Source organism: Rhinoraja longicauda, chromosome 2 (genome assembly GCF_053455715.1).
Source record: "Rhinoraja longicauda isolate Sanriku21f chromosome 2, sRhiLon1.1, whole genome shotgun sequence".
Taxonomy (NCBI): Eukaryota; Metazoa; Chordata; class Chondrichthyes; order Rajiformes; family Arhynchobatidae; genus Rhinoraja; species Rhinoraja longicauda.
The window spans coordinates 83,348,144-83,373,886 of NC_135954.1; the positions used below are offsets into that span (position 1 = coordinate 83,348,144).

At 41.7% G+C, this 25,743-nt stretch overlaps 1 protein-coding gene across 5 annotated transcripts in view; it reads right to left on the reverse strand.

Annotated features, from left to right (window-relative positions):
* phf14 (PHD finger protein 14) overlaps positions 1–25,743 on the reverse strand; it is a 175,605-nt gene that overhangs the window by 89,533 nt on the left and 60,329 nt on the right. For 4 of the 5 annotated variants that reach the window (XM_078422080.1, XM_078422089.1, XM_078422071.1 and 1 more), the window contains exons 13-14: positions 19,297–19,428; positions 16,226–16,394 (exon numbers count right to left, since the gene is read on the reverse strand). In XM_078422080.1, coding sequence (XP_078278206.1) covers positions 16,226–16,394; positions 19,297–19,428 — 301 coding nt within the window. Of the gene's footprint in view, positions 1–10,054; positions 10,183–16,225; positions 16,395–19,296; positions 19,429–25,743 lie in introns of those variants that run through there. The other variant, XM_078422097.1, reaches the window with a different exon arrangement.

The following is a 25,743-nucleotide window of genomic DNA, read 5'->3' on the forward strand; positions in this document are numbered from 1 at the left end:
AAATCTAGATTCTCCTGGTACGATAAATATCCTCTACATTCCAACTCTGTTGTGCCTTCAAACGCTCTTCTCAATAATATTAAATTCTAAACTCTAATGAATAAAGACTATGCCCAATATATCTCTCCACAGATCAGTCTGAAGAAGGGTCTCGACCCGAAACGTCACCCATTCCTTCTCTCCCGAGATGCTGCCTGACCTGCTGAGTTACTCCAGCATTTTGTGAATAAATCGATTTGTACCAGCATCTGCAGTTATTTTCTTATATCTCTCCTCATGACAGATCTGCCATTGCAAGAACCATTCTGGTTAATCTTCACTGAGTCACCTCTAAAGAACGCATATCCTTTCTTGCCGATGGTATTCAAATACTCCTAAGGTGATCTTAACATGGCCCTATAAAATACCAGCAAGCCATCTACATTTGTACTCAAATTCTCTGACAATAAAGACCAAAATATCATTTGTCTGCTTGCTGCATCTTGTGTACAAGGACACCCTGGTTCTTTGAGCATCAACATTTTCAATCTCCCATCATATAACTCAGCACCATCTGGCTTTGGTGAAGCCAGACCAGCAGATTTTCCAGACATTTGCATATTAGTCATCCCTCATTTAGACAAAGGGATTAAATGTAACATCTCCAAGTATTTAGACGTAGGCATTAAACATTACATCTCCAAGTTTGCGGATGACACAAAGCTGGGTGGCAGCGTGAGTTGCGAGGAGGAAGCTATGAAGCTGCAAGGTGACTTGGATAGGTTGAGTGAATGGGCAGATGCATGGCAGATGCAGTAAAAATGTGGTAAATGTGAGGTTATCCCCTTTGATGGCAAGAACAAGGCGGCAGATTATTATCTGAATGGTGTCAGATTAGGAAAAGGGGAGGGGCAACGAGACCCGGGGTTCCTTGTACATCAGTCACTGAATATAAGCATGCAGGTACAGCAGGCAGTGAAGAAAGCAAATGGCAGCTTGGTTTTCATAATGAGAGGATTTGAGTATCGGAGCAAGGAGGTCCTACTGCAGTTGTACAGGGCCCTGGTGAGACCACACCTGGAAAATGTGTGCAGTTTTGGTCTCCTAATTTGAGGAAGGACATTCTTGCCACTGAGGGAATGCAGTGTAGGTTCACCAAGTTAATTCCCGGGATGGAAGGGCCAAATGGCCTTCTTCTGCACCTATTTTCAATATTTCTACGTTTAGTCTTAATACCTCAGCATACTTTTAATGCATTAAAAGAAATTGACAGTAGGATAACACATTTTTCAGTGAGTTTAAAGGGTGCTCCAGAAAGAGGGCCCCTGTGAGAATAAAGGGATCTAGGGAAACAGGACCACAGTAAGTATAAAAGGAGCATGGGAAACAGGGCTCTGATTGATTTAAAGGGCACGTGGGAAATTGGGCTCCAGTAGGTTTAAGGGAAGCACGGGAAACAGGTGCCAGATGACTTTAAAGGGAGCGTGGAAACAAATGGCTGGTAACTTTAAAGGGAACACGAGAAAAATAATTTTCCACTTTTTCCAGAACACACGAGTGTGTTTTTATCAGGTTAACTGACATTCCATACTTTTAAACAAAATTTTCTCGAATTCAATATTCGGAAGAGTGCACCCAACGTCTTTCCCCACAAGAACACCGTTTCTTCAGCTAATCATTCTTTGGCGTTACCAAATATTTTAAACTTAGTCAGATCACTTATAACCTTAGAAGCATGTGTAACCCTGAAAAGAATTGTGGCCCACATGTCTGTGCTATCGCCAAGACCACCTATTTCAAGATAGACAAAATATGCTGGAGTAACTAAGCAACTCTGAAGAGAAGGAATGAGGGACATTTCGGATAGAAACACTTCTTCTCTCCAGAGATGGTGCCTATCCCGCTGAGTTAATACACATTTTGTGTCCATCTTCGGTTTAAACCAGCATCTGCAGTTCCTTCCTATACCACCTATTTTAACTTTGGTAACATTACTCAATAACAGCACTGCCTTAATTTATTGACAGCTGAAACCCCAATCGCAATGTTTTTCATTTTAGTCGCTGTGAACTTGGTCATACTCAAAATCTACAACCTACATCTTAACGTCTACCAAAACCCATCAACTCTACTTATTGATCTGTACTAGCTAGTGGTTAAGCAATTATTCAATAATAAAATTGTTATCCACTTTCATATCTCTCTATGGTCTCACTTTTCCCCAACCTTGCAATATCATTCAAGGAATCTACAACTTTCAAAGCTTCATGACTGTCATACCTTCAGTAGTCAAGACTAACCTCCAGGATTCTTGGCTAAACGACCACCTAAATGTCACCTCCATTTCCAACTTTCAGACAAAATCTACCTTTGAAGCCTTTCACCATCTATCCCATTATGTCTTTACGTGACTGACCAAATTTGTTTGTTTACTAAAGCTCACGAGCACCTTGAGAATAAAAAAAAAATCACATTAGAATTATTGGAAACATTATTATTATAATTTCTGTTTGTTTTCTGAAAAAAATCTTGTAAGATTTGCCGTTTTTCAGCCTGATTTTAACAGATTTGACTAGTGGATGCCAGATTTCCCTTTTGATGTCTCGAATCGAAAAGTAAAAGATAGACATCCATGTAACTCTGTTCAATGTCTATGTAGGTGTCTTTCTTCAGAGTTAGCAAGGAAGTGCTGTCAGTTTGCCCGTAATAAGAAATCCCACGCTCTTGTTTCATACGAACATAATACAAACATAATTCATGCTAATTCCCTTCCAAACTTTGCTAAACTCAGGTCTTAAAAGTTCTTACTTGCTGTATCTCAATTGTCTTTGTCTCTTCGAATTCAGAATGCTAATGGTAGATTAATCTAAATGGCCAAGACCACACACAAACTGACCACAATGGATCCACAATGCTTAGTAATTAGAGGCAGGCAAAAAAAAATCAGAAATTGTGTACATTTAGGATTTGATAAATAATACCAAAATGTCATCCATTATAATTACACCACCTTTTATGACGATAATCTTTCATACATTTTGGGAACATGTTTTGCCTTAAAACACCATTCTACAATAAAATGGGAATGTTCCTGCACCTCACCCTGACAATCCTTTAAGAAAAATGAAACAAAATTTCCAAGGCAATACAAGGCAGAGCAGTGTTCCATTTTTTAATTTTTTAAAAAAAGGGAACTAAATTGTATTGGTTCAAATGCATTCTTCCAACCCTCCACTTCCATTGCTTTAATTTTGTTCAGCAATATCTTTAGGAAAGTCATGTACCTCCAACCGCTTTTTTCAAAACTTTATTCTCTTCTATTAAAAGTAACTAAAATGAAATAATGCAACACTTACACAACTTGAGTATTATTTTTAATAGTTTGTATCTGTAAATTTATTAAAGATTATTTGTTGTTGCAATCTATTTATCCACATACCTACATTGCAAATTGAATACAGTGCCAATCTCATTGTTAAGGTACAATTCAAATGCAAGTTGACAATAAAAATATAGGAAAATGTTTAAAAGGGATTTCTTTACAATCAGATTAGTTGGAATCCAAATTCCAAATTACAGCAGGAGACACAGAATCAAATTATGGGAACCCATGTTCAAATTAATGTGACTTTGTAAAAATGCACAGGAAAAAAAGAGTAAAACCAACAACCATCCCCATTTATAGAGTACCTTTAATATAACAGGCAATGTCCCACAAAAATATTTTTAAATTAAAAAGACATTCTGCCACATAAGATCGAAAGGACACATTACAAATATGGCCAAGAGAGTGGGTTTTATCATCATCATCATCATCATCATCATATATATACAGCCGGAAACAGGCCTTTTCGGCCCTCCAAGTCCGTGCCGCCCAGCGATCCCCGCACATTAACACTATCCTACACCCACTTGGGACAATTTTTACATTTACCCAGCCAATTAACCTACATACCTGTACGTCTTTGGAGTGTGGGAGGAAACCGAAGATCTCGGAGAAAACCCACGCAGGTCACGGGGAGAACGTACAAACTCCTTACAGTGCAGCACCCGTAGTCAGGATCGAACCTGAGTCTCCGGTGCTGCATTCGCTGTAAAGCAGCAACTCTACCGCTGCGCTACCGTGCCGCCCTTCGGTACAAAGGAATAGATAAATTCCAGAGCTTAAGGTCTTAGCTTTTTAAAAGCAAAGTCCACCAATGTTGGACTAAGTGGAAGACTGTGATCTTCAAGTATTCGGCTAGAGATTACAGAAATAGGAGCTAGAAAATAGGATTAGTAATCAAATAATTTTTTAAATGAAGACATTATTTTATCATTCGTGAGTGTTGGTCATACAAGTGACAGGTGAATGGGACTTTAGGACAGAATAGAATCTTTAGATGATCTCAAACAAATAAAGTGTAGAACAAAGTGTGCTAGAATAGTCAAAATTTGGTGACAAATGCATGGATAATTGGTAGATGGGCTCAGCCAATACTGAAGAAGGATGCTGTTTGAAATACAGTCTGAGAGATATGTATAAGAGCTCTGAAATTTACCTACGGTCAAATCAACATCAAGGTTGCTAACAGTCTAGTTCCTATGTAGAAGGTTCCAGGAACAGCAATAGAGTAAAGGGTCATGGTCTTTGACAGAAACTTTGTCCACTCACCCTGGCATTGGGGTAGAAGTTGATCATTTTCAAAATTATAGTATATTATTATTGTTAAGCTGCTGCAAGTAACAATTTCATTGCCTTGTTGTCTGTGGGTACATACAGTGCCCTCCATAATGTTTGGGACAAAGACCCATCATTTATTTATTTGCCTCTGTACTCCACAATTTGAGATTTGTAATAGAAAAAAATCACATGTGGTTAAAGTGCACATTGTCAGATTTTATTAAAGGCCATTTTTATACATTTTGGAGCAATGGACATAGGACATTTTGGGTTGGGACCTTTTTTCGGACTGATTGTAGGAGTGGGGGCGTGGGACTGGAAAAGAGAGGTAAGCGTGGGGTAAAGCCTGGCAAGAGATACCTGGATACTGGTGAAGGGGACGATTGCAAGAAGGGAGGGCTAGAGGTGAAAAGGAGACAAAATGGTATCAGATAAGAAAAGGGGAGTGAAATGTAAAGCCAGAGGGAGGAGAATGTGGGGCTTGAGGATGGAAGATGTTAGTAAAATGGAAAGAAAAGAACAGAGTGATTTGTGGTTGGAAATGGCATAAGGAATTACTTCAAATTTGAGAATTCAATGTTTATAATCATTGGATTGTAAGCTACCCAAGGAATACAAGGTGCTGTTTCTCCGGTTTGCGCATGGCCTCAGTATGGCAATGGACAGAAATATTTGTATGGGACGTAAAGGTGTGTTAAAATGGTTAGCAACTGGGAGCTCCACCAGGCCTTGGCGGACATACCGCAATGTTTGGGAGAAACAGTTGCTTGGTCTCGCCGATGAAATGGAGGTCAAATTTGAAGCACCTACTACACCCATCTGCCAATCAATCCTCCCCAGTATCCACTTATCACTTGCCATGCTTTACCCCATCTCTTATCCCTTATTCCTGTCCCCCGACCCAAAATATCATCTGTGCATTTCCATCCATTGATGCTGCCTGTCCTGCTGAGTTCCTTCAACGCTGTACGTATATACAATGGAGGGAACAACGGAATGGTAGGATGGTAATGCTATTTAACACCAACAAGCATGCGGAATTTGATGATGCTTTTAGACCAATTGTACAGGTACAGATAGAGAAGCCACACTGGGTGATTTTCTGCCTAAGACGGCAATAATAGAATCCAGTTAACATATCCTCTGAACCTGGTTAAACATCCCAGGATTTTAGATAAGATTACTGGAGAAACAGTGATTGTGGCTTTAAATCTTCCATAATTCTTTCAATTTCAAAACAATTCCTAATAATTGGAAAGTAACTAAATATAACCTCAATTTTCCTGAAAGAAGGCAAGGTTGGGGTGATGTAGAGGACCGGGGGCAGTGGGGATTTGATTGATAAATATTATATCAAGATTCCACGATTGTAAGTAGTAAATATAGGTGCCAAAGTAGTAAATATAGGTGCTATATTATCCAAGAAAAAAAGTAACTATCATTAAAATGCAAACAACAAATTTATGTACAGGAATGTTTCCACCAGGTAATGAGACTTCTGGAAAATTAAATACTCTGATCTCCTCCAATGACATCCGGAATAAAATGGAGTATTTATTTTGCCCTTATGAGAAACAAATAATGTTTAAGGGTTAAATGTATACAGGCAGTATCATCAGCATTTTGGGGTAAAATGAATGGTCCAGATCTTCTGCTGAAATGATAGAATAATCATCTGCCCCAAAACCTGCTTTAATGCAGAATGGGTTCACAAATGCAGTTTTCTGCTGGCTAACTAGATTGCCATAAGGCTCAGCGTATCACAGGACACTATTTACTCCTTAGAATTTCTTGACAAATCATGAGACCATATCATCAAGATTAACTATCTGTCACAACTGTCAATGAGATTGACTCTTTGATACCTTAGAAATTCACGAGCAATAACATTTCAAAACAATTAAAAACTCAAAACTACTATTTGAAAAATTAAAAAACTATTTATCTACAACAGGATCTTGATGAACTGGTCCAAAGGGGCCGAGGAATGACACATAGGAGTTTGATTCAGATGGTATGAATATTCTTATTGTACACAACTGAGAAGCTGAGGAGCAAGTTCTCAGCTAATGACTCTTCTTCAGTTTGGAAGGGCTTGCAAGAAATCACCAGGTACAAGAGGAAAGAAAACCCCACGCTCCTTGGACAATCGTCAGCTGACCAATGACCTGAACAAGTTTTACTGCAGGTTCGAGAAACAGAAACACCCCCAATCACCACTTCACACGTAGTCAAAGACTGACTCCAGTTTGCAAAGACTGGACCCGTCCCCACCCACTCCTCCCCAAGCAGCAATTCCCACCTACTCAGAGACTGGCTGGAGTTTGCAAAGACTGGCCCTTCCCCACCCCACCCCCCCTCACAGAATGACTCCAGTTTAACAATAGAAATTGCGAAGATGGAGAGGCTATTCAGAAAACAGAAAAACCGGAAATCTCCAGGACCAAACAATGTTTCCCCCTCTACCCTCAAGCTCTGTGCCGAACAACCGGCACCGATCTACAGACATTTTCAACCAGTCCCTGCAAACCTGCACTGTCCCTGCCTGCGTCAAGGTCACTATTGTCCCTGTACCCAAAAAGACAAGGATCATTGGTCTTAATGACTACAGGCCTGTCGCATTTACCTCTGTAGTCATGAAGACCTTTGAAAAAGTTGTGCTGGCCCAGCTGAAAGACATCACAAACCCCCTGCTGGACTCCCTGCAGTTTGTATATAGGGCCAATAGATCGGTGGATGACGCAGTCAACCTAGAGCTGCACTTCATCCTCCCGCACCGAGACCACAAGGGGGACCTATGCCAGGATTCTGTTTGTGGACTTTAGCTCTGCTTGTAACACCATTGTGCCAGAGCTACTACACTCCAAACTCTTCCAGCTGACTGTGCCTGAACCCCTCTGTCAGTGGATCATCAACTTCCTGACGGACAGGAAGCAGCATGTGAGGCTGGGAAAGCACATCTCGGACCCGCAGACCCTCAGCATAGGAGCTCCGCAAGGCTGCGTACTCTCCCCTCTCCTTTACTTTCTCTACACCAACGACTGCACCTCCACAGACTCCTCTGTCAAGCTCGCCAAGTTTGTAGATGACACTACCCTGATTGGACTGATCCAGGATGGGGAGGAATCTGCCTACAGATGGGAAGTGACACAGCTGGCGTCCTGGTGCCATCGCAACAACCTGGAGCTCAATACTCTCAAGACAGTGGAACTAATTGTAGACTTTTGAAGAGATCCCCCTCCCCTCCCCCCACTCAACATCAACAACACCACAGTCACATCTGGTCATTTAAATTCCTTGGAACCATCATCTCCAGGGACCTTAAATGGGGGGCCACCATCGACTCCACAGTCAAAAAGGCCCAACAGAGGATGTATTTCCTGCGGCAACTGAGGAAACACAATCTGCCACAGGTAATGATTGTCATATTCTATACTGCTATCATTGAGTCCGTCCTCACCTTCTCCATCATGGTCTGGTTTGGCTCAGCCACCAAGCACGACATCCGGAGGCTGCAATGGATCGTTCGTCATCTGAGAAGGTAGTTGGCTGCAACCTTCCCCCCATTGACGAACTATACACTGCAAGGGCCAGGAAGCGAGCGGGCAAGACCCCTCTCACCCTGACCACAAACTCTTTGAGGCACTTCCCTCTGGAAGGCGACTCCGGACTGTCAAAGCCACAGCCAGTCATAAAAAACAGCTTTTTTCCACGAGTGATAGTTCTACTCAATAACCAAAGTCTGTAGCCTCTTTTTTGCACTGGTTTATTTTCACCCACATGTTTAGACCGTAATGGTGTATCCTTATTGTTTTGATGTGTCTATGCTTTATTCTTAATTGTTAACTGTATGTTTGTGTTGTCATTTGTAAGCGGAGCACCAGGGCACATTCCTTGTATTTGCACATACTTGGCCAATAAACTTATTCATTCATTCACCTCAGCCATTTACTGCCAGAGGAACGGGTTGAGGCAGGTACAATAACAATACAATACGATACAATGCAATATATATTTATTGTCATTGTACAGGGGTACAATGAGATTGGGAATGCGCCTCCCATACGATGCAATAAATTAATTGGCTAGTCAGTATTCATTTAAATAACCCAATTAAACAAATTAGAACAGTTTTAAAACAGAATAAAGTGCAAGTAGATCTGTGCCGGTTCACTGTGCGATGTGACCATCCGGCTCAGCAGGACCGGTTCATAGCAGCTATGGCCCTGGGGATGAAGCTGTTCCTGAGTCTGGAGGTGCGGGCGTAGGCCTTGTATCGTCTGCCCGATGGTAGAAGTTCGAACAGACTGTTGCAGGGGTATGAAGAGTCTTTGTGGATGCTGGTGGCTTTTCTGAGGCATTGTGTATTGTAGATGCCCTCCAAGGCTGGTAGCTGTGTTCCGATGGTCCTCTGAGCTCTATGTTCTACCCGCTGAAAAGCTTTCCTTTCTGCCTCCGTGCAGCTGAGATACCACACAGGGATGCCATGTGTTAGGATGTTCTCTATGGTGCAGCGGTAGAAGGTCGTCAGCAGCTGTTGGGGTAGACCAGACTTTTTCAGTGTTATTAGGTAGAACAGTCGTTGCTGTGCCTTCTTGACCAGCGCAGCAGTGTTATTGGACCATGTTAGGTCCTCCGAAATGTGAGTGCCCAGAAACTTGAAGCTGGACACTCTCTCCACACTGTCCCCGTTGATAAAGATCGGGGCGTACTCCCCGTTGTGTGACCTACGGAAGTTGATGATCAGCTCCTTGGTCTTGGTGGTATTTAGGGACAGGTTTTTATCAGAGCACCAGTCCGCCAGGTTCTGCACCTCCGCTCTGTATTTTGTTTCATCACCATTGGTGATCAACCCGATCACCGGTGTCATCTGCAAACTTGACAATGGTGTTGGTGTCGAATATAGGACACAATCGTGTGTGAATAGGGAGTAGAGCATGGGGCTCAGAACACAGCCCTGTGGTCTGCCGGTACTCGGGGTGATAGTGGAGGACAGGTGCGGGCCCATTCTCACTGCCTGCGGTCGCTCCAGCAGGAAGTCCAGGATCCAGTCGCATAACGACGAGCTGAGGCCTAGCTGGTGGAGTTTGGTGATGAGCTTGGTGGGGAGGACCGTGTTGAAGGCAGAGCTATAGTCAATGAATAGCATCCTCACGTACGTGCCCTGTCTCTCCAGGTGAGTCAGGACAGTGTGAAGAGCCAGAGAGATGGCGTCCTCTGTGGATCTGTTTGCCCTGTATGCAAATTGATGTGGGTCCAGTGAGTCAGGGATGCTGGATTTGATGTGTGAGAGGACCAGCCTTTCAAAGCACTTCATGACTATAGGAGTTAGGGCAACCGGACAGTAGTCGTTCAGGTTGGTGATCTTTGCTTTTTTCGGCACTGGCACTATGGTAGCCGACTTCAGGCACTTGGGGACCTTAGCCAGAGATAGTGACAGGTTAAAGATCCTGGTGAACACCTCAGCCAACTGTTCAGCACAGTCCCCAAGTACCCTTCCTTGAACTCCATCCGGGCCTGCAGCCTTGTGTGGGTTGACCCTTATTTAAAATATTTAACATTATTTAAAATACATTTGAAGTGGTACACAGACAGGAAGGGGTTTGAGAGATATAGGTCAAACATGGGCAACATGGCACAAGCTTAGATTGGCAAATTGGCTGGTATGGATAATTGACCCAAAGAGCCTGTTTGCATGCTGTATAATTTTGACTCTAAATGCAAGGTACAAATCAGGGCACGATTTTACACAGCACATGGTAGGGCCCTGTGCTATCCTTCAAAACTACAGTATGCATCCCTCTAGCTGTCTCTTTTCTAGTTATATTTTGACCAATGATCAAATTCAAAGTAAAGAATACTCTTCCCCTTCCCTAATGTGTCACATGTGTCTTTAGCTCAGACTCCAACTCATCACCACTGAGCGGTGGTTTCTGGCAGCCAAAACTTGTTACAGATGCACTCATCATGTAATGCAATTGATACATGAATTACATTTAATGTTGCAGGAACGGAATTCAACATTTTGTAATATTCAATCCACTCATATACTCGGAAGCCACATCCCAACTCAAGTGTTAAAGGCCAAGAACCTGATTGTATATTGGAGAAACTTTAATTAATTTTGACAGGAAATATAAGAGGGGGGGGGGGGGGGGGAGGGGAGTGTGCCCTTTGAGGCAAGGTTCCTTGCAATAGCAGCAACTCACTAATAATCCACTCATCAGTGCCTAGTGTGCCTCTTGACAACATGCCTTAAATACAAATATGGAGATAGAATCAGTGTTCCAAAGATGAGGTGAAAGTGACTTGGTTTGATATCAAGGCAGTGGTTAACAAAGTGTAGCAGCAGAGGGATTCCCTTAAATCCCACTGGTCGGTGTTGAGACCACACTTGAAGTACTGTGTGCAGTCTGGTCGCCCAGCTATTGGAAGGACGCCATTAAGTTGAAAAGACTACAGAAGAGATTCACCAGGATGTTGCCAGGGCTTGAATAATAGGAATAGGTTGGATAGGCTGGTACTTTTTCCTTTGGAGCGTATGAGGCTGAGGGGTGACCTTATTGAGGTGTACATGATCATGAGGACTGTGGATAAAATGAACCCTCAGTCTTTTTCCCAGGGTAGAGGATTCTGAAACAAGAGGGCACGGCCTGAAGGAGAGATGGGAGCGATTTATCAGACCTGAAGGCATTCTTTTCATTTAGCGGGTAGTCAGTATCCAGAATGCACTGGCAGAGGAAGTTATAGAAGCAGATACAATCAAAGATAGAGGAGCAAGATGGACCACTCCGTCGAAATCGCGTATACTGAGGTTTAGTACGCAAAGGAGCGGAACATCCGCCATTTTAGTAGACAAAACCGGCCGTTCGCTATGTCTCTCGCAGTGTCAACAGTGTTGTGAGGGAACAGTATGTGTGATGATACCATTAAAATGAAGAAAATGTCTCATCTATCAACTCTTTTTTTTGTTATTTTTATTTAAAAATGTTTTCCCCCTGCTAAATTTCTCCGATTTTATTCATTTTTACTGTTTCTGCCCAATTCCCTCCCATCCTTCCTCCACAGCCCCCTCTTTTGTGCAGTTTCCCTTGTATTGCTCAAACACACATTCTGCACAAATTTAACATATATACATTATATATATATATATAGAAGGTATCACAAAATGCTGGAGTAACTCAGCAGGTCAGGCAGCATCTCAGGAGAGAAGGAATGGGTGACGTTTTGGGTCGAGACCCTTCTTCAGACTGATGTCAGGGGGACGGGACAAAGGAAGGATATAGGTGGAGACAGGAAGACAGTGGGAGAACTGGGAAGGGGAGGGGAAGAGAGGGACAGAGGAACTATCTAAAGTTGGAGAAGTCAATGCTCATACCGCTGGGCTGCAAGCTACCCAAGCGAAATATGAGATGCTGCTCCTCCAATTTCCGGTGGGCCTCGCTATGGCACTGGAGGCCGCCCATGACAGAAAAGTCAGACTGGAAGTGGGAGGGGGAGTTGAAGTGCTCAGCCACCGGGAGATCAGGTTGGTTAAGGCGGACTGAGCAAAGGTGTTGAGCGAAACCATCGCCGAGCCTGCGTTTGGTTTCGCCGATGTAAAGAAGTTGCCATCTAGAGCAGCGGATACAAAATATGAGGTTGGAGGAGGTGCAGGTGAACCTCTGTCTCGCCTGGAAAGACTGTTTGGGTCCTTGGATGGAGTTGAGGGGGAAGATAAACGGACAGGTGTTGCATTTCCTGCGGTTGCAGGGGAAAGTGCCCGGGGATGGGGTGATTTGGGTAAGAAGGGACGATTGGACCAGGGTGTTACGGAGGGAACGGTCTCTGCGGAACGCAGAAAGGGGAGGGGATGGGAAGATGTGGCCAGTAGTATCTCTATCTTGCCTCTCACACACAAACACATACACACACAAACACACATTCATATATATATATATAATATATATATGTATGTGTGTTTGTGTGTGTATGTGTGTGTGTGTGTGTGTGTGTGTGTGTGTGTGTGTGTGTGTGTGTGTGTGTGTGTGTGTGTGTGTGTGTGAGCGCGTATGTGTGCGTGTATGTGTGTGTGTGTATGTTTGTGTGTGAGAGGCAATATAGAGATAAATAGATCTCAAAGTTCCTTCTCATGGATCAGAAGCAACTTTGATTTAAAGCAACGCTCTATTTCTCTCTTCATCTTATTTTTCACATGATGTACATAAACCATAAAGGCGATTCGACCTTTAAGGTTTATGTATATGCATGCATATATATATATATATATATATATATACACACACACACACACACACACACATATATATATACACACATATATACACACACACATATATATCTCTCTAGTTTTTCTTTTTTGTAATTTCCTCTAATTATTTGTTTAGCTACCTTTTTCTTTCAATCTCTCCCTCTCTCTCTATATATATATATATATATATATACACACACACACATATATATATATATTATAAATATATATAAATATAAATAGGGAGAACCATGTGCTGAGAAGTGTGTGCATGACTTATTTATTTATATATATATATATATATATATATATATATATATATATATATATATATATATATATATAAATAAGTCATGCATACACTTCTCAGCACATGATTCTCCCTATCATGATTACTGTTCTCTCACATACATTTCATTAGGGCCTACCCATACATATTCACAATCAGTGACATCAAACTTATTTCCAGAAATCCTAATATTGTGAATAAAATAACAATGACATGTCAAGATATGTTTTCATTCTATACTAGACCCCTGAGGGTGTCCTGAGGTATCTGGCACCAAAACATTAGCAGCAGATACTTCAAGTCCTGTAAGTTGCGAGGTGGAGCTGCCATGGATCGGACTTGTCGATCCATCACATCCCACAGATGCTCAATCGGATTGAGATCTGGAGAATTTGGAGGCCAGGGCAACACTGTGAATACTTCATCATGTTCCTCAAACCATTCCCGAACAATGTGTGCAGTGTGGAAGGGCGCATTATCCTGCTGAAAGAGGCCACTGCCATCAGGGAATACCATTGCCATGAAGGCGTGTACCTGGTCTGCAACGATGTTTAGGTAGGTGACACGTGTCAAATTGACGTCCACATGAATGGCCGAACCCAGGGTTTCCCATCAGAACATTGCCCAGAGCATCACACTCCCTCTACCGGCTTGTCGTCTTCCTACAGTCGGTTCAGACCAGACGGGATAGCCTTCGTTGCCCGCGCGCATCGATGAGCCTTGGGCACTGAACACCCCGTCGCCAGTTTGTGGTTTGTCCCTCCTTGGATCGCTGTCAGTAGGTACTCACCACTGCTGACCGGGAGCACCCCACAAGCCTTGCCGTTTCAGAGATGCTCTAACCCAGTCTTCTGGCTATAACAATTTGGCCCTTGTCAAAGTCGCTCAGGTCTTTACTCCTGCCCATTTCTCCTGCATCCAACACATCAACTTTAAGAACTGACTGTTCACTTGCTGCCTAATATATCCCACCCTTGACAGGTGCCATTGCAATAAGATAACCAATGTCATTCACTTCACCTGTCAGTGGTCATAATGTTTTGGCTGATTCAACTAATTTGTATAACTAAGGCAACTAACCTGATGTATGAATTTTGAAAGATGTAAAATTCACATTTAATTTTACATATTTTACAGAATGAAATAAAAACCGGGACAAGCCACATAACATCACTAACTGTTTAATCAGAATAACAAATTGTTCTTTATTGCCAAAATCTCTTCTAACCCACACAAGGCACAAATCAGGACTATGAAGCGGTAATCCCCACGACAAAGAGAATGCAGCTCCCGTAATATTCAAGGAGCTCAAAACCAACAAGGACAAAACAGGCCACTTGATTCGCATTGCAATGAACACATTACACTTCCATTCATCCAGCAGTGTTCTGTTTGCAATCTACAAAACAATTGCATTGACAAAATCTGTTACCTCCACCCACCAGGTACAGGCAACAGACAGGAAACTTCAACATCTCCAGAGCGTCCCCCACTGAGTGGGGCTTGTACCATTGTTGGTTTTAGTGCCATTGTGCAAAATTCTTTACATAATTGTACTGCAGAGGTATTTGTACTGCACAAATACAATTACAGAGCAGCTGAACGTGAGAAACTCCAATCATTTGGAGTTAAGAGACGGACAATAAATGCTAGCCTTGCTATTGATACCTATGACCTGTGAATGATCAATGAAAAGAAATGCCCATTTCTCCACCAATGATCCATGCTGGGAAATTCAATCCACTCACAGCTCCAAAGACACTTTCCTTAAGGCACAAGAGAAAAAAAGTCCAAATTTATTTTGTCAAGTTTTGCTCGCTGTTTTCCAATTTCAACAGAAAAATAGCTTCCACATCAAAAATATACTTAAGACTATTTTTGATTTTTATTTCCTTAAGATTTGACAAATGCCATTAAAGAACAAACATTTAATCAGCAGCTCCTCCAATCAAATAAAAATGTATTTTTATTAACTTTGAGATGAACTAGCTGACTGATTCCCCAGTGCTGCATGTCACAATATTATTAGATTGTGTAGCAAAGATTTCCTCTTGCCTGACTTTGGTTGGAGTCAGATTCCTCATCTGGGGATACATGCTATGCATTAAAAAATAATGTAATCAACAAGTCAAAGAAAGTTCGTTGATCGGAAATGTGAATAGTTTCTTTCTGCATCGAAGCTGCATGACAATGTTTTAGGAAGGAACTGCAGATGCTGGTTTAAACCAAAGATAGACACAAAATGCTGGAGTAACTCAGCAGCACAGGCAGCATCGCTGGAGAGAAGGAATGCGTGATGTTTTGGGTCGAGACCCTTCAGTTTGACGAAGGGTCTCGACCCGAAACGTCACCCATTCATATCCTGTCCCGCTGAGTTACTCCAGCATTTTGTGTCTGACAATGTTTTAGTTATTCCAGCATGAGCTACTTTTATTTCAGATTTCCAGGATCTACTGTATTTTGCTTTTTTTGTGACAAAATCAACCTGGCTCGGCAACTAACCTGATGGATGTATTTTGAGAGATGTAAACTGCACATTTAATGTTCCATATTTCACAGAATGAAATAAAAACGGTGACACATGCATAAATTAAGGTTGAAAGTAAATATTTCAAAAGGAAACTAAAAACATTCCCCCCCAAAGGAATTGGATTACATACAATTCGTTTAAGATTCAGAAGTTGTTCAGCAATTATATCTTTGTGCACTTAAAAAAATGATTCCACCTCATTTAACAAGGCACAACTATTTCACTGATCTTTGTACCAATAGTGTGAAAAAGCTGTAGTTCTCAAACTCTATCAAATGCTTAGAGTACAGCAACCTACACTGTACAGAAACAGGGTTTTGCTGACAAAAATGTTCATGTTTAACAGCATGTGTGAACTCAATAAATTAAGTTTTGCAAAGTAATTACATTAAATAGTGGCAATTTCATTGCCATTGCAAACAACTTGCCATCTGGCCATTGCAAAACCTCTATCATAATGTCTAGCATTTTAAAAATACATTGCAAGTATAGAGGAAGAGGGGATTAAATTACCATATTTTTGTTCATGATCTTCTTTTGTTCAATCACAATATCCAATGGAGTGAACTTCATAGGCTCCTTAATCTGCCTCCTTGATCTCTTGGTCCCATCTGGTAAAGTTTCCATGGTGATGTCTGCCTCCAAGTCACTACTCCCTGCTTGGTCACATTCTGAGCATTGCCTGGAGGATAGAACAGAGCTTCAGCAGAGTGAGATAAAGGAAAAAAAAGTAAAATTGCATTATCTTTTTCTGCATGAAGTTTTTTGCTGATAGCAATTGGGTTCCTTCCAAATATTTACTCAACACTGCAGTAAACTTGACAACCACAATGTGTGAACAAGTCACAATTAGCAATGTTTCATTTCCATTTTACGGGTGTTTTGACCTGATCTTAAGGTAGAGAAAGATTGGATAGGGTGGTACTTTTTTCTTTGGAGCATAGGAGGGTGAAGGGTGACCTTTTTGAGGTGTACAAGATCACGAGGGGCATGAAAAATGCTCACAGACCTTTTACAATAGAAGATTCTAAAACTAGTGGGCAGTGGGTTAAAGTGAGAGGGAAGAGAGACCAAAAGGGCAACATTTTCACTCCAAGTGTTGTCCTTATCGGGAATAACATGGTTCCCTAAATATCCTGACAAAGAAAACATGCTTCATATCTACCTGATTTGGGAAGCATTACATTTTCTGCAAACTGGTCAATTGCTTTTCACACAGAACTGAAGTACAAGTGCACAAAAATTCATCCTATAAATCAGAACAAAATGAGCTACTTAAAAGACTAAATGATGAGACACTTCTTACCCTTGAGGATTTTTAACAGGGATATAAATTGCACATCTTCAAATAGGTCACGGCCCATGACAAATTCAATCATGCCCAGCTTATAAATATATTTTAACATCTCATGAACCACAAAGGAAAGGCCAGGGAATTTTCAAAAGAAACTCAACATTTAGGCTTTGGTACATTAAGGCTCAAAATAATTCATAAAAGCACAACAAAGGTGAGAAAGAACAATCAATACAACTCAATTTCTCTTCAATGATCTTATCTTGCAGAGTATGTTCAGACTAATTAAAAGTGATGCCCACGTTTGTGATCTGGAGCGCAGCTCAAGCATGCATTCACAGTAAGGACAGCTGCCAGTTCTACAAAAGAATATTTGTATTCATCTGGGACACACTTTCACTAGCATGCTAAGATTTAATTTGGATATTTGTTGTTATTTGTGGATGATTCATAGATAGACAAATTCAAATTTAAAAGAAGGTTTCTCTTTACAAAGAGAAGGGGGAAATTAAAAATAAAACTTTGCCATCAATTTTATTACAATCTAATTTGTACACAGAACGCACAAGTATGAGCATATAGATGTTTTTGTGTTTAGAAAATCTGGATCTTTTCAGGTAATCAAAATATACAGACCAGAACATGGTCAGCCATAAAATGTTTAAAACTGAAATCCAACTGAATAAATTAGCAATTAAAAGCACCAGCGGCTCTCTTAATTCAGTAACTTGCTTCTTGATACCTGCCTAAATGTAACCTAAATTTAGGTTTCTCAAACATTTAATCTATATTACGTGACTGCGATCAAATAATTCCTGACATTAGACATCTTATAAACCAAGTTGCTATGGAATTAGTGAGAGCAAATGTAAAAATATGGACCAAAACTTCTTACGTCAATTCATTTCGATACTTTTACATCCTGCTTAGAAAGTTTCAAAGTACTTGACAATGAGGTACCTTTGCAGTGCACACTACAGCAACATATGAAACATAAAACCAACTTGTGTACAGCAAGAACTCATCAACAGCAATAGTTCATTGATGATTTAATCCATTCTAATATTTCTCAGAGGTTGATTTTGGTCAAGAAACTAGGAATAACTCACTAGTGCCATAGGATTTATGTGACCATCAGAGAGGGCTGACTGGATACCTCATTTGAAAGATGCTACCTCTAATAGTGAGCATTTAGGAAATGCTGAACATGCTGCATCTATGATATGAAAGTGAAAGTGCAACTAATGGAGCTATAATTGGCATCAAAAACATACTAATTGAACATCGCTCCAACAAAAACAAACCGTGACATTCCTATTCAATACACGTTTGATTATTTCTCAAACAATAGACTTTTAGGACCAAATTTCCTCCTCAAACAACTCTAGATATATATTAAAAAGACACAAAGTTCTGGAGTAACTCAGTGGGTCAGGCAGCATCTCTGGAGAAAAACGGGTGACGTTTTGGGACAAACCCTTTTTCTGACTGATTGTGGGAGTAGGAAGAGGAGAAAGCTGGAGAGGATGGGCGGTAGAAAAAGGTTGGCAATTAATAGGTGGATATAGGCTGGGGGGTTGATTGACAGATCTTTGGACAAAGGCCAGAGATGAAAAGGCAGAAGGTGTGAAACAAAAGGATTGAAGAGTTGTGAATTGTGAAACTGGAGGAAGGAACATAGGTGGATGAGGAGCAAGAGGGGAGAAATAGGTGTGAATCCAGTAGGAGTGGGGAAGAAGGGAGAGAGGGGGTTTGTAGTTACCTAAAATTGGTGAATTTAACATTCATACCGCTCCTGCAGTTGCAGGGGAAAGTACCTAGGGTGGTGGTTTGGGAGGGAAGGGATGAATGAACCAAGGAGTTGCAGAGTGAGTCCACACCCAAACTGGAGAAACAGCACCTCATTTTCCACGCGGGGAGTTTGCAATGCAACAGTATAAACATTGAATTCTCCAATTTCTGGCATCTATAACTCCCCCCCCCTTCTACTTGTGCCCCACCTGGACTCGTATCCATTTCTCCCCGCCTCCTACAGCCTCAATTTGCGTTCAATCCTGTTGTCTCATACTTTTTGTCCTTTCCTCTCTGGCCTTTGTCCAACCATCTGACTATCAAGAAAAACATGCCAGGCTTTGCCCTGCCTTCTCTTCCAGCTGCAACATGAAAGTTGTAAAAAGGAGTCTAACCAATTGAAACATTAAAATTGCAGCATATTTTCACTCTTTTGTATTTAAAAACTCTACATATGATACAAACTCACTGTATGCATAGTAAAGTGAAAAATTCTTACCAGTAACTATTTTTGGTCTTTTTGGGCATCCTGGTGAGGGGGGGATCTAAGCAACCAAGATGATAATAGAGTTTACAAGTGTCACAGAGGACGAGGAGGTGCTGGTCATGATTCTTCTTGCAAATTCCACAACTGCAAAAAAAAAGATTAATTCTATTTAATCGAGAATCAACCGACCAGAGCATAATACTCTGATATTCACCGTTGAAGAAGTGATTATGAACTTACATAACAGCATGTGTGAAGTAAGGCTGTTCAACTTTACAATCGTCTGTGATAATCACATTCACCAAACTTAAAACTTCTCGAGGATGACACCTAAATCAAAGGTTATACATATTCCCCACTAATCCCACAGCACAACAATGACAAGTGTGAAAACGCATCCCAGCTGTTATTTGGCAACTGAATTATCCTACCACAACTAGAGAGCAGTCCTGAACTACTATCTACCTCAGTGGTGACCCTTGGACTATCTTTGATCAGACTTTGCTGGCTTTACCTTGCACTAAACGTTATTCCCTCATCATCTATCTATAAACTGTATATGGCATGATTGTAATCATGTATGGCTTTCCGCTGACTGGTTAGCACGCAACAAAAGCTTCTCACTGTACCTCGGTATACTTGACACTAAATTATATTCAATCTCTGACAAATTTAGGAGAAAATAGACCAAGTGGACACGTTGGGCCCAAACCACTCCTGCATTGGTGCAGCACACTCTTTCCCCCACCCCCCAACCTCCCTCCCCTCTTCTGCCCCCTCCACCCCCCAACCTCCCTCCCCTTCCCTCCCACCTCCTCTCCCCCACCTCGCCACCCCCTCCTCCACCTCCCCCCCTCCTCCACCCCCAACCCTACCCCCTCACCTCACAACCCCACCCCCCCCACCCTCCACCTCCCCCGAGCAACCTGCGGTTCCCGTAGCAACCCGCCTCCCAGCCTGGGCAGCCGCCATTGGTGATGCGGGGGTGGGGGTGGAGGGGAAGAGTCCCGTCCAGTCCCGGCACAGGGATGTTCAGAGGTAGACGGCGGCGGCTCTCCCACTATTGCTGAGCCGATGGACTCTGGACGGCGTTGGGAAGGCACTGAGCCGGCCGGGGAGAGGAGGTGGGATGGGGGAGCCAAGGGCAGGCCCAGTGCCAATCCCAGGCCCAGTGCCAATCCCAGGCCTTGGCCTCCACCAATGCCCGGCCTCACCGCCGCTGCTGCTGCCGCCTTTCCCCTTGGCCCACTCAGGCTCACGTTTACCTGGTCACGTCCAGGCCCAGGCCCAGGCTGCTTCACCCGGCATCAGGCCTGGCTCTCCTGCCTCCAAGAGGCAGGAGGCCGAGCCCTGTTCAAAGGACCCTAACTGCGCAGGCGTGGACACGTTTGTTCTGCGCACACACGGATACGGCGGCCATCTTATGTAAGCACCAGATCAATGGAGCCCCAACTGCGCATGCGTGGTTTTTAAAACTTTAAAATGTGAATAACTTTTAAAATATAACACCGATTTCAATGAAACCTTACATAGGACAAGGGGACGAAGGTGAGTAAGATGGTCCTAAAATTGTCACGCTATTGTGTACCGTTTTGGCTGTAGTTCAGGAACAAGCGAACCAACGAGAGTTTTAGTATATAGATATCATTCCTGAGCACAGAATACTTAACTGATTTATTTTCAAACTAATTTAATTGATTTGATTTCTAAAAATAAACTCATAGCAATCAAATACTGTAAAATTAAAAACTAACGAGTGTGTTACTCTTTTACTGGGATGATTTACTTACAGTAGCTATATTTTCAGTTTGCTGCTTAATGAAAATTCTGTAATGTAAGAGGTACGTATTCTTAAGCTATTTCAAAAGAAAAACAATTTAACTTTGGAATTAAGAGCAGTAGGTCTATTGGTCAATTGAGCTTGCTCTGTCATGACTTACATTCTACCTCAACACAATTTTCCGACACTATTCATGTACACCGATGAACCAAAACATTATGACCACTGACAGATGAAGTGAATAACATTGATTATCTTGTTACAATGGCACCTGTCAAGCGGTGGGATATATTAGGCAGCAAGTGTACAGTCAGTTTTTGAAGTTGTGTTGGATGCAGGAGAAATGGGCAGGAGTAAAGACGTGAGCGACTTTGACAAGGCCCAAATTGTTATGGCCAGACGACTGGGTCAGAGCATCTCTGAAACGGCAAGGCATGTGGGGTGCTCCCGGTCAACAGTGGTACCGGTCAGCAGAGTACCTACCGACAGTGGTCCGAGGAGGGACAAACCATAAACCAGCGACAGGGTGTTGGGCGCCCAAGGCTCATCGATGCGCGAGGGCAACGAAGGCTATCCCGTCTGGTCCGAACCGACAGAAGGTCTACTATGGCGCAAGTCACAGAAAAAGTTAATGGTGGTCACGGGAGGAATGTGTCACAATACACAGTGCATCGCACCGTGCTGCGTTTGGGGCTGCGTAGCCGCATATCGGTCAGAGTGCCCATGATCGAAAGCGCCTACATTGGGCACGCGAGCGTCGGAACTGGACCTTGGAGCAGTGGAAGGTCGCCTGGTCTTTGAGTCCCGTTTTCTTTTAGATCACGTGGATGGCCGTGTACGTGTGCGCCGTTTACTGGGGACGTGATGGCACCAGGATGAACTGTGGGAAGACAACAAGCCGGTGGAGGGTGTGTGATGCTCTCGGCAATGTTCTGCTGGGACATCAATTTGACACGTGTCACCAACCTAAACATCGTTGCAAACCAGGTACACCCCTTCATGGCATTCTCTTGATGGCAGTGGCCTCTTTCAGCAGGGTAATGCGCCCTGCCACACTACACACATTGTTCGGGAATGGTTTGAGGAACATGATGAAGTGTTCACGGTGTTGCCCTGGCCTCCAAATTCTCCAGATCTCAATCCGATTGAGCATCTGTGGGATGTGCTCGATCGACAAGTCCGATCCACGGTGGCCCCTCCTCGCAACTTACAGGACTTGAAGGATCTGCTGCTAATGTTTTGGTGCCAGATACCACAGGACACCTTCAGGGGTCTAGTAGAGTCCATGCCTCGGCGGTCGGTGCTGTTTTGGCGACACACGGAGATCCAACAGCATATTAGGCAGGTGGTCATAATGTTTTGGCTCATCAGTGTATTCCTTGATTTATTTAGTAGACTAAAATATAGTCATTGCAGTTTTGCACAATATCAACAACTAGGTATCCACAGCACACTGGGATAGAGAATTCCAAAGATTCATCACCCTAGTGCGAAAACAAATTATTCACGTATTTGTCCTAAATGACCTACCCTTATTGAGACCGATTATGGACACCAAAAAGAAATTTCCTGCATCTCTCGGGGCTAGTGGCATCAAGGGAAATGAGGAGACGGCAAGCACAGGTTACTGAATGTGGATGATCAGCCATGATCACAATGAATGGTGGTGCTGGCTCGAAGGGCCAAATGGCCTCTTCCTACACCTATTTTCTATGTTTCTATGTCTTACTTATCAGGCCCAACATGAATATTGTAAATTTCAATGAAATTACTTCTCATTTTTTCCAAACTCCCCAGAGAATACAGGACTAGTCGACTTAATCTCTCCTTATTTGGCAAACCCTTGAACTAGTCTAGTGAATCTGCACTGCACTTATTCTGTGGCATCTGTATATTTTTTAAACTGTTCAGTCCCACCTGGGCCCGATATAATTACAGAAAATACATCTTCAATTCAAGATTCAAGTGTTTTGTGATAAAGGCCAATATATAATTTACCTTCCTATTGCTTGCTGTACCTTTAAGGGGGCTTTCAGTGACTTGTGCACAAGAACATCAACATTACCTTATCTCTCCTATTTAAAATATCTGCTTTACTGTTTTGTAATTAAAGTGATAACTTCAAATTTTTCCCCAAGTTATATTTTATTTGCTACATTTATGTCCTATCATTCAGCTGTCCATATCCATAGGAGGGCGAGGTTTAAGATGAGAAAAATAAGTTTTAAAAGAGACTTTGGGAAAAGGTTTTGTAAAGAAATACAGTGGTTGCTATGTGGAACTCGCTCACAGAAGTAGTGAAATCAGGTACAATTACTACTACATTGCACCTTTTTTTTTTAATATATATTTTTTTGAAAAGCATATGTACAGATAGAAATAAAAGACAAATTTGTTACAAAGTTCTTACATAGCTTCAATTTTTAAATTGAGAAAATAAAAAATAAAGAAGAAAGAAAAAAAAACTATAAACTATTGGGAAGAGAGAATTTTTTTTTTTTTTTAAAAGGTATAACTATAAAAATTAAAGGGGGTAGATCCGGGAGACAATAACCACAGTTGTACATCCAACCCTAAACTCAAGTTTCAACTTTTAATTTAAAATTTTTATTTTAGTCCTGTGTCAAACCCATTTACTTTTCTAAAAATTCAATAAATGGAGACCATATTTTAAAAAAATAAATCAGGTTTGTCAATTAAGGCAAATCTTATTTTTTCCAAATGCAGGGTCTCTGTCATTTCCGTAGTCCACATTTTAATTGTGGGGGTTATTCGTTTTTTCCAAAATTTAAGTATTAATTTTTTCGCAGTTATTAAACTGTAATCAAGAAAATGTACCTGACTTGTTGTAAAGTTTGTAGTATGTTCTGATAATCCTAATATAATTAATTTTGGATCCATATCCAATTGCTTGTTGATAACTTTAGAAACTATTTTAAAAATATCCAACCAGAAATTTTGCATTTTTATGCAAGTTACGAAAATATGAGTTAAATTAGCTTCTTGAAATTGACATTTATCACAAATAGGAGAGATACTAGGAAAAATCCTATTTAATTTCGTCTTCGAATAATGTAATCTATGTATTATTTTAAATTGTATTAAGTACATTGCACCTTTTAGACAGGTACTTGAATAGGCAAAGCTACAGACCTATTGCAGGCAAGTGGGATTAGTTACGATAAGCAAAATAGTTGTTATTGTCATGGTGAGCTGAAGAGTCTGCTTCTGTGCGGTATACCACTCTGTGATTTTTACATCTTCCTTTGAATTCACAGTTCCACCTGGTTTAGAATCAACAGCACACTTAACAAATATGATGTTTGGACCCCTCAGCCAGACTGTTCATAAAGAGTGTCAAAGCCCTGGGCTCAAATACCAACCCGCTGTTCACAGTGTGCCAATCAGAGAAGATCAGTTTACTTCCATTCTTTATGTGCTGTCTGATAAGAATTCTAAATTGTGTGAAAGAGGGAATAATCTGTCCTCACACTTTCTTAATTACCTTCAGCAATGTAGAAGGATGCTGCTGAAGGTATAAAACACTTTTTCGTTGGAAATTTGATTTTAGTTTTTAAACATTAACTGACCTTCAACTTTTTCAGATCTGTTAATGACATTTACCTCGCTCTCAGCCAAGCACAATATCAAACAACAATTTATCATTTAAACTAAATCATTAATATTGGCGCATCCAGTACCGATTTCCCATCTCTACTTATGCTCGAGAAGGTGATAAGCTGCCCTGAACCATCATTATGCACTTGAAGAAATATCGTGAGTGCTATGATGCTGCATGCCCCATGTTCGTAATATAATATCGATGAAGGAATGATAATACATGTCCAGGTCAGAGCACCTGCAGCTATGTTTCTTATAGGTTTTAGCGGTCAAAGATTTTGGAGAATCGGACATTGTCATCTTGATAAATAGCTGCAGTGCAAATGTTACTGGTATACTCTGCAACTATGTTGCACCAGCTCAAGTAAACTGCTTTGTTCTGGATGGGATTTAAGATAGCTTCTGTTCCTGAAATGTATTAAGTCTCCTGGATGCCATATAAAGCCAAATGCTACCTTCATATCAAGATCAATCAGTGTCATCTCATCCCTGGAATTCAGCTTTGCGTACATAACAGAAATGAGATCTGGAGCTTAACATAACGAATCATCAATGAACGAATAAAATTTTAAAAAACTACTGGAGAAATTCAGCAGTCAAGGAGCATCTGTGGAGGTAAAGGGAGGGTCAATGTCTCCGGTTGAGACCCTTCATCAGGACTTAGAATGCAACAGGAAGATAACCAAAAGAAGAATGGATAACCAGGTGAAGTACAGGGTGATGGGCACATGGAGTGATGATGGGGAGATGTAGAGACAAATACGATAAGTGGAACCAGATAAGGAATAGATGCTGCACAGATGGAACCAGATTGGAGGTGGGGGGGGAATGAAGGAGGGGAAAATAAAACGGGGAGCACGGAGAAGCCAAAAACCCAGGAGGACAGTTGCAGGGGTAGATGGGATCAGGTGGAGGATAACAAATCTATGTAATAGGGTGGGGTTGTGCAGGGAGAGAATGGAAAGGTGAATAAAAGAGAGGAAATCTAGATGGACCACTAAGAGAAGGAAATGAAGACAGGGAATGTGTGTTACCTAAAATGTGTGTTACCTGAAATT